General features: G+C 38.5%; 2 protein-coding genes across 19 annotated transcripts in view; both read left to right on the top strand.

The window, feature by feature from the left end:
* LOC113637378 (interaptin-like) overlaps nt 1-14,712 on the top strand; it is a 482,239-nt gene that overhangs the window by 92,864 nt on the left and 374,663 nt on the right. For 4 of the 18 annotated variants that reach the window (XM_047818493.1, XM_047818489.1, XM_047818492.1 and 1 more), the window contains 2 exons: nt 5,321-5,408; nt 5,589-5,891. The exons of 10 other annotated variants lie outside the window; for them this stretch is intronic. In XM_047818493.1, coding sequence (XP_047674449.1) covers nt 5,351-5,408; nt 5,589-5,891 — 361 coding nt within the window. In that variant the 5' untranslated portion in view covers nt 5,321-5,350. The remainder of the gene's footprint in view (nt 1-5,320; nt 5,409-5,588; nt 5,892-14,712) is intronic. 4 more of the 18 variants (XM_047818490.1, XM_047818491.1, XM_047818487.1 and 1 more) reach the window with 1 other exon arrangement.
* Nucleotides 1-14,712, top strand: part of LOC113637369 (serine protease FAM111A-like) — a 200,972-nt gene that overhangs the window by 155,475 nt on the left and 30,785 nt on the right. The window lies entirely within an intron of this gene.

Below are 14,712 nucleotides of genomic sequence, written 5' to 3'. Positions count from 1 at the left end.
GATATATATTATCAAGATGGGACTGTAAACTGTTTAATTCAGTCTGTTGTAGCCTAGTTAAATCATTTTTACAGAATAGCGTATTGATTCGACAAATAATGTCCCTTTGTTTGATCTTTTTAAGTGTTGATGATTGCTTACTTATTCTAATAGCTATTTGTTTAACTCTGAATTTAAACCATTCCCATTTACTCAGAAAGGACATGTCCAATTCATCTACTTCTTTAACCAGTTTTTTAACTACATTACAAAACTCAGTATTTTCCAGTAGGTTATTGTTATATTTCCATATAGAATTTATATTATTCTCCCTTCCATCTGAAGAACGTTTTAAGGATATTTACACAATGATCAGTTAGGGATGATGCAGAAATATCACATCTATTAACCTCATTAATGAGATTGGCTGATATTAACCAGTAATCCAGTCTTGAGCATTGGCCATTATTAGATGAGTTGAACCAGGTAAATTGTTTTCTGGTAGGGTTTTTCATTCTCCAATAATCTATTAGATAAGCATTTGTGATCAAGTCAAGTATTATTTCATCATGAGTGTTGTAACGTCGCCTTGACGGTAAGCGGTCTAACAAAAGATCATGGGCTAGGTTGAAGTCTCCTCCAATTACTACTCTATCCGTTGAAAAGCGCATTTTCCATTCTTCTAAGTACTCACTTAAGGATGAAAAGAGATTTTTGTTCTGTGCTCTCTTGTTATAGCCATACACACATAATAAAATGTAGTTTATACCGTTAATTTCTGTCAAAACCATTAACCAGTAGCCGGTAGAGTCACTTTTATGGTCAATAATTTCCCCAGGAAATCTATTAAATTAAATCTTGACTCCAGCAGAGTGTGACGTAGCATGACTGAAAAGGATGGAGTCTCCACATTGCAATTTCCAAAATTTTGTATCAGCCTCAGCTGAGTGAGTTTCTTGTAAAAATACACAATTAGCCTTTTGCTCCTTACAGAAAAGAAAAATAGCCTTACGTTTTACATTACCTTTCATCCCCCTAGTATTTAAAGAAATAAAGGACAACATTTAAGTAATAAGTATATAATCTACGAACAATGCACAAGGAATGTAACGAAGCACAGGAACGAGTATTTAGTCCTTTATCAGTATGTTTTATGTAACTAATCCTCTAAAACTATAGAAAGAGAAAGGGAATACTACAAACCAAACAGCTATTGTAGCAAAGTTATATTTAATATAAATCTATATCACCTACTTTGTTATAATACGCTCAATTTTACGGAATATATCAAGAGGTGACCAGTTGCAATACTATATTATGAACAGGTAAACAAGGTGAACATTCAGTATCTGTCATAAACTGGCATGCAAAAATAAAGGAATCAACAATGTAACATAAACAATGTAACTTAAACCATGCTCCAATCAAAAAAACTAATTATTTAACCTCAATTGTTCAGTGATACATTAGCACACAAAGTGCAAGTAGTGTTATTACTGACATACCGGAGCATTAATGTCCAACAAACGGTAAAATTAAAGTTAAAGAACGTGATTGTAGGCTGAATTTCTGACAGCCATTCAAACAAACGATATCAAAAGGACATGTTCAGTTTGGGTCCACTCTCCTGTTATCGATTAAAGCGTATCCTTCTTTCAAGAATGCCTGTTTACCTGTCTTTCTACCAGTGGCCACAGTTTTGCATGCGCCTCCCGGTCTTCTTTCGAGAAGTCTTCTTTAAAACGTATGTGCATGTCTTTACACACTCTCGCATCCTTCGACTTCTTCCAAACATCATCCCGCACCGTTCTCATCCCGAACTGTATGATGATTGCTCTCGGTGTGTTGTTTGAGGTAGCGGCGTCACGTCTCCTCCCCAGCCGGTGAGCGGTGTCCACGGTGTCGCGCAACCGCTCCACTGACATTGGAAAAATTCTTGTCAGAATCCCTATGACAAGTTCTCTCGTGTCTTCCTCGCCATCCTTTTCAGTGAGGCCAATTATCCTCAAATTCTACCTCCTTCTGTACCGGGTTTGCTCAGCACATGTTTCTTTCAACAAGCTGTTTTCATTCTGAAGGCCTATTTTTTTCTGAAGCACGCAGATTTCTTCTAGGTTTTCTTTTGCTGCGGTTGTGGTAGCTTCAATACGTCTGTCAACTTTAAAAAAAAGTTCCGTCTGCTCGTCCATTTTTTTGTTTAGAACTTGCATGGCTTGTAGAATTTCAGCGCCAGTATTCACGTCCTCGCTTTCCCAACGGTGTTTCCCAAGTTTCTTTGGATTCGGTTGTTTAATTGGCGTGTGTTCTTTTTAAGTTTGCCTTCTTTGGATGAGTGCTGCTCCGCTTCCATTTCTTCTTCGATGTCAGAAGCATCACATGTCTCTTGGAGAGCAGCCCTGCAATATTTGTGGTCGGACATGATTCCACAAAACAGAAAAACCTGCAAAAAAGCTGCCACTCACTCGCCATCTTGAAAACCCCCTGCGCTATCGATCTCTATCTCCTTTTCTCGCTATCTGTCTGTCTCTGTCTATCTATCTATCTATCCTATCTACTATCTATCTATCTATCTCCTTTTCTATCTGTCTATCTATCTCTTTTTCTCTCTATCTGTCTGTCTCTGTCTATTTATCTTTTTCTATCTATCTATCTATCTATCTATCTATCTATCTATCTATCTATCTATCTATCTATCTATCTATCTATCTATCTATCTATCTATCTATTCTAAACATTGATCACAACCTTTAGTTCAGGTTTTACAGAAGTCATCACATGATGAAATAAAAAGATTAAAACACATTAAAACATTTTCTCTTCCTCCTGTTGGAAGATTCAGGAGCTGGAATTCTGGCTGTTTAGTGAAGTTTTTTCTCTGTTACCCCAATCATCATTAAAGCACAGTTAATATTCAGTGTTAAATAAAGTTTTACACAGTAATTCTGTCAAATTCTGTGTAAGAAATGCTGGAGATTTTCTAATGACGTCACTATTGGCTTCTTTTCTTTAGAACAGCTTAAACAGGAGAAAATGTCATTCTGTCTACAGTTTGAGGAACTCAGCTGCTGAATTTTCACCCAATGCTGTGGTGTCGGTTTCCTTTTGTATGATTGCTTTAAAATGTGAAAGTTTATCCAATAAGTCCATTTCCAAATCTCTGCAGTATTTACTGTCTTTCTCAGTTGCTTTGGAGCATTTCTTGAATCATCCTTAAGATTTGCAAATCAGTAAATGCAGTAAATGCATTCTCAAAACAATCTCAAAAGTAAGTATTTGTGTCAATGAACATATCATTGCCGTCAAAATACCAAGTCCTTTTATCATTGTTTACGAACAAAATAGTCAAAAATGTTTAGTCATTTTTTGCAATGTGACAATGCTTTATTTTAGTATTTCCTGATGTAAACTATGTTTTGGATCAAAAGTATTGAAAATGTACAAGACTGAATTTCTTCTAAGTGACAACTAGGAATTTCAACAGCACAAATTTACACATTACTGTATGTGGGATATTGATTGTAAGAGACTGGACAGGATTCACACTTTTTTTTTCTTTACTAGTGGACTGACAAAAAAAATTACAATATAATGTCATTGTGATAGAAAATAAAAAGACACAAATTAAAATAATATACAGTGCCATCTGTCTCTACCCCTGACGTCCCAGTCTGTCGGGCCACAGATTTTTATCCACATCACAACAGATATCATCTCTTGCAATACAACGTGGAAAAAATCTTCTGGAATGTCTTATCCAGCCTCTGCAGGCTTCCGCTGTGATGTCCTCACATGCTGCATCCATGGCAGCCAGCAGGGTCATCTGAGTATGTGGCTGGCAATCATAGACCTTCCACCTCCATGCTGAATAGAACTCCTCACTTGGGTTGAGGAAAGGGGAATAGGGTGGGAGAAATTGCATCAGCATCCTGTTATAGGTCAGAAACCATTGCCTGATGGTGTTTAAGTGATGGAAACTCACATTATCCCAAAGTATCACATACCTTGGTAAATCATCTGGAAATTGACCCCTCTCATCATCAGGGATGAGAGCCCTATAGAGGGTCTCTAATGCCCCGCCTCAAGCGGTTCTTAAGTCTAGACCAGCAATGTTTTGGTGCTACTTAAGAACCACTTTTCCTGGTTCAGAGCCGATGCTTTGGCTGTCGAAACAGAAAGAACTGGTTCTAAATTAGGCTCTGGCTCTGAACCAGCACTCGAACTGCCTCGGTGGAAAAGGGGCATAAGAAGGTGAGGAGATGCTGTGTGTTGTATGGGCCTATAAGGGGAATATGAGATAGCACACCCTGCTCTGACATAGCAGCACACATAGTGATATTTCCTCCCCGCTGGCCTGGCAAATCAACAGTAGCTCTGTGGCAGATGACATTTCAACCACGTCTTCTGCTTTTGCTCAGATTGAAGCCAGCATCATCCACATATATAAAGTTCACTTGACTCCAATGCCATTATATGCTACAACCCAGAAGATACCCAATTATTATGCACGTTCATTTCATTTCACAAGATACAGTTATATCAAATGTACACATATTGCCTGTTTTTTTCCTACAGCTTTAGCAAATGTACATAGTAGAGGGCTGCATTGGGATTGGGCTCCCGCGGGACCCAACGCAAATCTCACGGGAGCGGGCGGTTTCACCTTTGCCTCGGGCGGGAGTGGGCGGTCAGAAAATTTAGCAGGAGATCCGCGGGACCCGGTGGGATTTGGCGTGTAGCCTAATAATAAGAATGGAGTCAACACATGACGTTGAGAAGAAGATTAGTATTAGCATTAGTATTAATTTATCTTATTTAAATGCAATCATGTTTTATTCTGTTATTCTGGACATTAGCCTGAACTAATAATTAGTCTGATCATTTGTATACAATCAAAATTTTCACAAGCTCTCAAAAAAAATCTATGGGAGTGGGCGGGAGTGGACACAAACATTTATGCCCATAGATGTTTTACCTGTACATACTGGTACACCCCCCTTCATTAGTGACAGTCAAGGTTCATCTTCATAATTCATCAATTCAAGACACATTTACAAGTAAAGTTTAATAGAACTGTGAAGAAGAGCTTGACCAATTTTGACAACTGGTTTAACCATTTTACACTCAGTGACTTGTGCAGTGAACTGATGTTACTCTCACACACTCTCACATATTCACACACAAACTTCTCCAGAATTGAATAGAAGTGTGTTTATTATTTCATTATTTTCTGACTGACTGCGGAATGTTTGTGTGAAAACGAGTGAATTCAGTAAATTACAGTTTTCATGAACTGGTGATCTGAGTTCATGTGTGTCTCCTGCTTTATTCTCCACCTGTACAGTGCTGATGGTGGTGTTGTGTCTCCTCAGCCATGCAGCTCTGCAGCCTTCATCACTGTGTCCTCTTCTTCATCCTCACATTCACCCTTGGTAAGTGTAGTTACTACACAATAAACACTACACTATACATTTTGCACTACACATTATACAATTAACATGACACAATAAATTACACACTAACATTTACCCTTGGTAAGTGTCGTTACTACACAGTAAACATTATAACTACACAATATACACTACTAACTCTTGCTTTGTTCTCTCTTTCAGCTCCTGTCTCAGCTCAAGTGATCTTTCCTACACGGGGGAAGCTTCATCAGCCAGTGACGCTCTCATGTACATCTACATGTTCTAGTTTATTGATATGGAACTTATATGAAAAACGTAGTGTTCACCTGGCTCAGTGTAATCGGACATCATGCTGGGCAGCGGAGGGATTTAGTATCTCTCATGATAAGTACCTGAGGGGAGATTTCTCTCTCACCATCACTAAAGCTGATTACAGTAAGAGGAACGTGTACGCATGTGAATGTGGAGACTCCGACTACGCTATTGTGCGCCTCATCATAGAGAGTAAGTGTCTTTATCTCTTCTTCTACTGATAAAACCTTCATTGTGAATTATTAGAATCATAATGAGAGTGAAGTTCATCAAACAGTGAGGGTTTAATACTGAAATGACTCACATCAGGATTCAGACCTCAGACGTAACAACAGACTTCACCTCTATTCAGAAGTTATGTGAGAGTCACACGTGTGGGAGGAGTTTATCTAAAACAGAGACGTGTCTCAGTTCCACTTTTTCTGTCCTGACTTCAGCTCGAGTGATTCGTCAGGATTAAGTCCAGCGCTGCGTCTGAGAGTTTGATGGAACTACAAAATGTCAGAGTAACAGGGTTCATATAAGGTGCTTAAAGTGCTTAAAGTAGCCATTTAGAAATTTAAAGTCTGGAAAAAATGGAAAATTTGCATGTTTTGTTTAAAAGTGCTTATAATTAACTAAAAAAAATTAAGTTAATTGTTAATAAGTAAATAATCCTTACACCAGGGGTCGGCAACCCGCGGCTCCGGAGCCGCAAGTGGCTCTTTCATTCCTCTGCTGGGGCTCCCTGTAGATTTGGAAAATAAATATTTAATTTAAATTTATTTTATTTGTTACTTTTTAAAAAATGTAATTCTAAATTCTAAGATTATGATGCTCTTGTAACATTAAAATAAACCGTGTTTAATTTTTTTGTCACTCAAAATATGCGTCATAACTGCTCACTTGCGAAATCCGACACACAGAAGCAGATGCCTTTTTGGTTTGCTGCAGCCGGCAAGTGAAATTTTGATGTCATGCAGTTCTGTCAAGTGTCACGCATTGAGAGTGACAGTCATGCATTTCGCTCTTTTCTCACGCTCTCCCGCCACACAACGTATTTCTCACACAGAACAACTTTTTGACTATTTATCATATATTTAATATGCCGCAGCGCCCAAAATGTATCAGTCCGCACCGCTATCTCTATGGAACCGGGCAGGAATCAAGCGCGTCTCAGTTCTTAGTCGAGCCTGACACTTATCAGCCAATCAAAACAAAGGCTACACAATAGCCAATCAGAAAATAGCACTATCTGGGAAAGATTTAATGCAACAAGCAATGAAAAAAATTGGGGTTGCGGGGGGGGTTGGAGATGTCACGCTTGCCTGTCTTCAAAACTTGAGAGCCCTGGTCATGAATACGAAGAGAGCTCAATTAGACATTGAACATTTTATTTGAAAGTAACCTTCAACCCAGCGTATTTTTTCTTACGGTTAGTTCAAACTTTTCAGAATATTTATGTTTGCTTGCAGAAATAAAATTTTGTTTACTTGGTAGTAGGGCTGGGCGATATGGCTGAAAACTGTATCACGATATCAGTGTTCCATATCGGTCGATATCGATAATTATTGATATTTTTTATGACCCCTTTAAAATAAGGACCAGGAGAAAAATATATTACATTTAAACATTTTTTTTATTTTAAACTTAACCTTCCTCTGATCATAATCCCCTCAGTTATTAAGACAGAAATGTTAACAACCAGGAAAACTCAAATAAATAAAATGTAAACATAAGTCTAAAGTCACAATGAACACTTAACTATTATCTCTTAACATTTAAGGTGCAAAATGAAAGAAAATGTAAGAAATGCTTAATAAAGTGTAATAAAATAGTGCAAAGTGTTAAATATAAACATAGAGAAACCTGAGAATTTAGTGCTAGTTTAGTGCTAGCAAGTTCACGCTGTTCACCTTCTGGTGAATAAAGTGTGTAAAATATGTGCAGTGTTTTGTAAACATAAATAAAACTGAGGTAGACTGAGATTAGGGCTGTAACTATCGAATATTTTAGTAATCGAGTATTCTCCCGAAAATGTCGTCGTTTAATCGAGTAATCGGATGAAATGTATTTTTGCTTAATTAAAGAGCAATATTAAATATAAAAGAGAAACTAATTGGCTTACTTTTCTTTTTTTTTTTATAGAAAAATTAACTTTTATTTTTTAAAATGCATAGTATGCAATGCATACAACATTTTCTATCACAAATAAACATTTACATATTTAGGGCCCGAGCACTGCGAATGGTGCGAAGCCCTATTGTTTTATTGTTTGTTTGTTTGTTTGTTTGTTATTTATTATTGTTTGTTTGTTTGTTTATTTGCACACATTGGCCAATTGGGGTCCCTTAACATGCTCGAATACTCTTGAAATTTGGCACACATGTCAGAGTCGGGCGACGCTAGGCTGGGGCAAAAGCTGGAATACGGGCGTGGCAGGGGGGCTCTGTAGCGCCCCCTGTAATGCAAAAACAAACATCTGTGCACAGATCGGACAATTATGTACGCACATGTATGAGAGTTGTTAACGCATAAAGATCTCATCGACCCGAACAACTTTCGCGCTCTAAACCATGAGCTCCTCCCAACAGGAAGTCAGCCATTTTGGATTGTTTTGTAAGTGCATGCGGTGAACTTTTAAATACTCCTCCTAGGGAATGCATGCGATTGACATCAAACGTGGTGAACATTGCACTTGCTAAATTGCGAAGGGATTTTTGATATCTCAAATGGTGCTTCCATGGCAAGGCGACAAATTTATGGCGGATTCAGAGAAACAGGAAGTGTCTAATATCTAAAGCAAAAAATGTCTTATTGGGATGACACACGGTGTGTATGTTCGGCCAAGGATTCCGAACGCATCGATGTGCTTATTGTGAGTCACAGGTATAGTGCCACCAACAGGCCCCAGGAAGTGTGTCAGTCACAAAGGTGGATTTTTTCACAGTTGCATGCAATGAACTTTTAAATACTCCTCCTAGAGAGTTCATGCAATTGAGACCAGACTTGGCCACCTTGGAACCTGTTCTCTTCCGACGAAGGATAAAAAATATCAAAAGTTTTATTGAGCACATTTCATATTGCTATCGTTCACGTGTCTATTGGGATACATATCATTATCGTTTTATCGCCCAGTCCTACTCGGTAGCAGTTCATTGATTTCATAAATGCAACACACTACAGTTTTTACTATACTTTCCATAAAGGTAAAAAAAACGATATATGCAGTTTTCTTCATTTTAGATGTCAAACGGGTTTTGTGGCTACCTGTGTTTTTTTTCTGTGGGAAACGTTTTGAGTGTTTAAGGTTGCCGACCCCTGCCTTACACAAAAAATTCAGAAGTGGTCATTTGACTGATATAAAAAGTGTCACCACACAGTCATGTTGTCTAGTTTTATGTGGAACGTAAGGGTGGGACTGAGGCTGTGTTTACACTGCAAGTCTTCATGCACAGATCATATCTTTTGACCGTATCTGATTTATTTTTTTTTGTCTCATCTGTTTATATTCACGTTTAGACACGACTGGTATCTGATATCTTTGTTTACATTAATAACTGTACAAAATAACTGATGATGATAACTTTACTATGCACATGGTAGACCCTCTGCTTCTGAATTAATGGAGGTTTTGAATATGACTGGATGGATGTAGACCATCCAAGATTATTTTTGTTTGATATTTATCTATGGCTTATTAGATGTGGAGTTCTGCCGTGAAAAATTAGGAGCAGGAGATTACATTTATTTCAGTGAATTCAAATATTTATAATAAAGTGAGAGAGTGCAAGCGAGAGAGAGAGAGAGAGAGAGAGAGAGAGAGTGAGCAAGAGAACGTTACACTCTTGGTTTAATCCGAAAAAGAAAAAGCAGTAAAGTTTTCTTCTCATTGAAACATTATGTAGCTTTCAGTAATGAAGCTTTTTTTTTAAATAAAATTCACCAGGTAGAGATTAAAAAGCAGCTGCTGAATGTGTTTTCTTTCAAATAGGAAAATATATCTAGTATTTCTGCTTCTTTATACAACATTAAACTCTACCTGTCTTTGTGAGCAAGTTTCACTCTCGCCTTGTGATGGCTTGGAATTCCAAGAGAAATCAGACGTGTTTAGACGTAGGTCAGCTGTCCAGATATCAGATATATATCTGATTAAATACCACATTTGGAAGTGGCTCAGATCAGTTGAGAAACATTTCAGGTGTTTAATATGTTGTCTGTTGGTCTTGAAAATAAAAAATAGCTGCTGGAAAAAGTGCTGAAAAGTCCTTCATGTTCATTAAGTGATGCCTTTATGAACCCTGGAGTGAACTGTGTGTTTTGTCTGTAAATACAATCACACACACTGAGGAATGTCATTGAAGGACAAACTGAATTGAATATCATTATTAATAAATAAATATCATTGCCCTTTAAAGTCCACTAAATGATGTCACCTTTTTTGTCCTAAATGTTTAATCAGAGACATTAAATGTGAGGGTCTGTGGTTAAAGGCAGTCGACTAGAAACTACTGAAAAACTCAGAAATCTGTCAGCGTCACAGGTGTGAAGTTCATGCAGGTGATGTTCAGAATCTGAAACAGTCTTAAGGAGCTGAGGAACCCGACTCTGAACACCAGGAACTTCCCCCACATCAACACTGCACAGGGTTTTTCCTGGGTCAAAATTGGTCTTCGGTGGTGGCTGACTGACGTGTTCATCCACACACAGCAAAGATTACCCTAGTACCCACATGATCCGCAAGCCCAATATTGACAATAAATGTTAAATTTAAAATTAATACAAAGAAACAGTTTGTGATTTTTTTTTCTTATCCTATTTATTCATGAAATAACAATCACTGTCAGGCTAGATAGCAAAAGAAAGCGTTTACAACTTATTTTACATGTAAACATCATCGATACCATGATGAGTAAAATTTAATAAAATTAGCAGCTAGCTAGCAACAGCTTGCTTTGTGCTTTGATCTAGTTTCATCTCACTCCAGTCTAACTTTAAACTAAATGATTTTATAGGTAATTTATTACACATTGTCATAGGCCTATACATACTGTGGATTATCAAGGCTAAATTTTACTAAACACTCTTGCTAAATGGGGTAAGCACACTTACTTTCTCATTTCAGATGTGTATGTTCTTCTAAGAAGTAATGATCTGTTATACACCGATTCAGACACAGATGGCAGACCAATTGCTCGATTGCTTAAACACATTTGCCCACTCTGACATCACATTTTCAAAACAGTTAACTGATAAAACTGAAGCACAATGGCCAAAATGACTCATTTTGTTAGCAAATATTTCCATCAAACACCACATCTTGTCAAATTAATTTATTCTTTAAATCATTACACAATGGACATCAAAATACAAAATGTAGCCATCAATATGAAATATGATCCTTTACAAACTGGAAAAAAAGCTACCAAAGGAAACTTAGAAAGATATATATATATATATATATATTTTATCTTTCACATTTAGTCCATTCGTGCTTTTGACGATTATGCCACAGGTTTTCATCAACATCGCATTGAATGTTTTCCCTTACAATGCACCGAGGGAAATACCTCCTTGCATGGCGTATCCATCCCTGGCAGTCCTCTGCACCTATTACCAGGCAACCAGCATTCATTGCCTCCAGGAGGGGCATCTGCTTATATGGCCGGTGATCATACACCTTCCACCTCCAAGCAGAGAAGAACTCCTCGATTGGGTTCAGAAAAGGCGAGTATGCAGGGAGGATTTGCATCATAATACGAGGCTGTGTTGCAAACCATTCGTTCACAAGGCGAGAGTGGTGGAAAGCCACATTGTCCCAAATTATGACATACAGAGTCATGCCAGGCCTCAACAGCCCTCTCTCTTCAGGTGGAATCAGTCATTCTTTCAATTCATTAAGAAATGTGATGAGGCGTTCTGTATTGTATGGGCCAATAGTTGGTATGTGGCAAAGGACTCCATCATTGGAGATGGCAGCACACATCATGATATTGGCACCTCTCTGACCTGGCACTGTGACAGTGACCCTCTGCTTAATGATGTTCCTCCCACGTCGCCTCGCTTTACACAGGTTGAAGCCGGCTTCATTCACAAAAATGAATTTGTGATGTGCCCCTTCAGTTTCAAGCTTCATTGTTCTCTAAGAAAAAGAGCAAATTCATAAAGCAAATTATTCCAGTCGCATTTAACTATGGTAAACAAGGTATTACAATAAAAAATCTGTACCTGCACATACTGGAATCGTGCCTCCTTTACGATGTCAGAGTTTCTTTGAAGTGGAACTCTGTACAGCTGCTTCATTCTGACATGGTTTCGTTTAAGGACTCGATCTATAGTTGCCAAACTCGCACTGTTTATTTCTAAATGCTCCCTGATCTGCAATTACTGATGCCTGGATTTCACGCAGTCTGATTGCATTGTTTGCCACTACCATATCTATAATGGCAGACTTCTGTTCAATACCAAATATCTTTTGTCGTAATCGCAAGGTGATCTCCACACTTAGACTTTTTGGTTACTAAAGACTGTTTTAGTTAGACTTAACTGATAACTCTATAATTCTACAAAAAACACTGAGAAAACTCCTCAGACCTGGATGAGAATGAGCAAACTTCTTTATTGTGGTCAATCAGCCAACAATCTTCTAAGAGAAATTGCCAAGTTGAAAGTAACAAATGAAAACAATAAAAAAGAGCATGTCATGCAAAAATCTATCAAAAACAAAAACTCTCGCGATGTTCTTGCAAAAATAAAAACACACACCTTCACACACACACCACTCACACGCACACACCACTCACACGCACACACCACACACGCGCACAAACATACACACCACACACACACACGCACACACACATACACGCGGGGCTGCCTCCTTCATCCGGCCAGAAGAATTTGACACACACACGGACACACGCGCACGCGCCCACACACACCCACGCACACACACCTTCACCCTCGATCCCCAGATATCTTCTCAATATATACCCTGGCGCTCCTAGGAGCCTCCTCTTCGGTTCCCAGTATTTCTTGGAGTCCCAGGTGCCATATCACCTTATTTACCGGCATCACCTCCTATGTTTTCTAAATACACTGACCTAATTTCCCCTTATTTCCCATCACCTTTCACCCATATGCCCATTTATGGATTTTCCTCCCCTTATTTTTCATGACCCAAGACTAAACACCTGGGCCTTCTTCAGTCTGCACAACAAGTTATGAGCTAAGGTCTGGGCACCACATGCCTATTTATGGATTTTCCTCCCCTTAGTTCTCAGGGCCTAGGTCTGTGAACCAATGTCTTTTTCATTCTATATAACAAGTTATCGCTATGAGCTACGGTCTGAGAACCATGGTCTTCTTCATTCTACATAACAATTTATGAGCTAAGGTCTGGGAACCATGGTCTTTTCCATTCTACATAACAAGTTTGTATTTGTTATTACAAATGTGCTCAGAGTGACCAGGCCTGACAGCCCCGAATCCGGTTACTTTTACTAAGTTTCTGATTACAATAAACATCTTTAGCCTACTACATCGCCCACATATGTCTTATGACACCAATTGTAATATTTTGCAAGGCCTAATACTTTACTTTGGTTATAGTATTGTAAGGAAATAATACTTTAATTATTTCTACTAAGATTTTTCACAACATTATTCCCCTGCCACCAGTGTGTGGTAATGTGTGGATTCTATAAAGTAAAAGCAAAAAGCATGTCAAAATTGACATTACTGTATGACAGTCACATAAATGGGATTGATAAAACATCTGCATTACTGTAGACACAGTTTGTTCTGCTAACAGGGCAATAGAGTAAAGCTGAAACACACAGTGGTATACATTACAGTAACACCGTAAATTACCTGTTCTCATTTCGAAAAAGCCTGACAATACATGCCACCGTGCTCCCACTCAGAATGGCCCTTTGTCCAGCCTTTCTAAAGGACAAGTCATGATTGATGACATGGTCAATAATTGTTGCCTGAATTTCATTTGAAACTTGAGCTCGAGTTTGTCCTCTTGCTGCTGCAGCTCCTCCACCACGCATAAAAAATCCTCTTCCTCGGGCCCTCTGCCATGGCCTCTTACTCTCCTTCCGTGCCTACGGCCTCTTTGATCCATGCTTGCAAATAGCAACACAGAGGTGGCATCTTTTATAGATGAATGAGAACTGATTGCTGATTGAAGAGTTGTGCAAATGAGTTTCACACAGGTGCATAGAGATTTATAATTATGCAAGTAGTTTCTATCAGCTGGGAATAGATTTTTTCTTTTGTTCAACACAGTGAATCCAATAGAGTTTGGGGTCTTTCAATGAGATCTGTGGTAACTGTTTTGACAAAGGGTGTGAAAAATGTGTGAAACAAATGAAAAAGTGTTAAAACATTTGCAAGCATAGACTTCTGCTGTGCTAATAATGTGATGATGAAGATCAAGCGGATCCCAGTTTCATTTAGTGTGTCTTAGCAAATGAGAAAAACTGTAACCATTCATTATAATGAATCGGCTCAAAGGAGTCATTAGGTCGCGCGTCGGACTTTAGCGGACGTGTTGTGTGGGAATCCTAGCTGTTAGGACATCGTGAAAGATTTGTCAACACACACACATATACACACACAAAACACTTCATAACTGGACGGATTATTTTTTTCCCGTTTATTTAAAGTTATGTCAGCTACATGTGCGGAATGCTTGTCACAAGTTGTAAGAGAAGATAAGGCAACTTTTTTGACTGCAATTCACACCCAGTGGTAATTCAGCAAAAATATTCTCCGAATGCACCACGTGAAACATGGATTCGGTCTTCTGACCTTTAGGATCAGTTGATTTTGATGCGAGGGAGAGAGCAAAGACAGAACTGAAGACGGAGAGATGCTGCAAGGGGGTGGGGCGCTGTGCTCGTTCTCTCCGTCACTCTGTCAGTAGCCTGCTTCACTCACAAAACCCAATTACACATCAAATAAGGCTTTGGCGGGACAAAAAATCGTTTTGGCAGTCGCCTAAAAATTTTCAACGTAAGAAAAA

The sequence above is a fragment of the Tachysurus fulvidraco genome, chromosome 9 (assembly GCF_022655615.1).
Source record: "Tachysurus fulvidraco isolate hzauxx_2018 chromosome 9, HZAU_PFXX_2.0, whole genome shotgun sequence".
NCBI classification, from domain to species: Eukaryota; Metazoa; Chordata; class Actinopteri; order Siluriformes; family Bagridae; genus Tachysurus; species Tachysurus fulvidraco.
The sequence above is the reverse complement of the archived record's forward strand: the minus strand, read 5'-3'. Positions and strand labels throughout refer to the sequence as shown.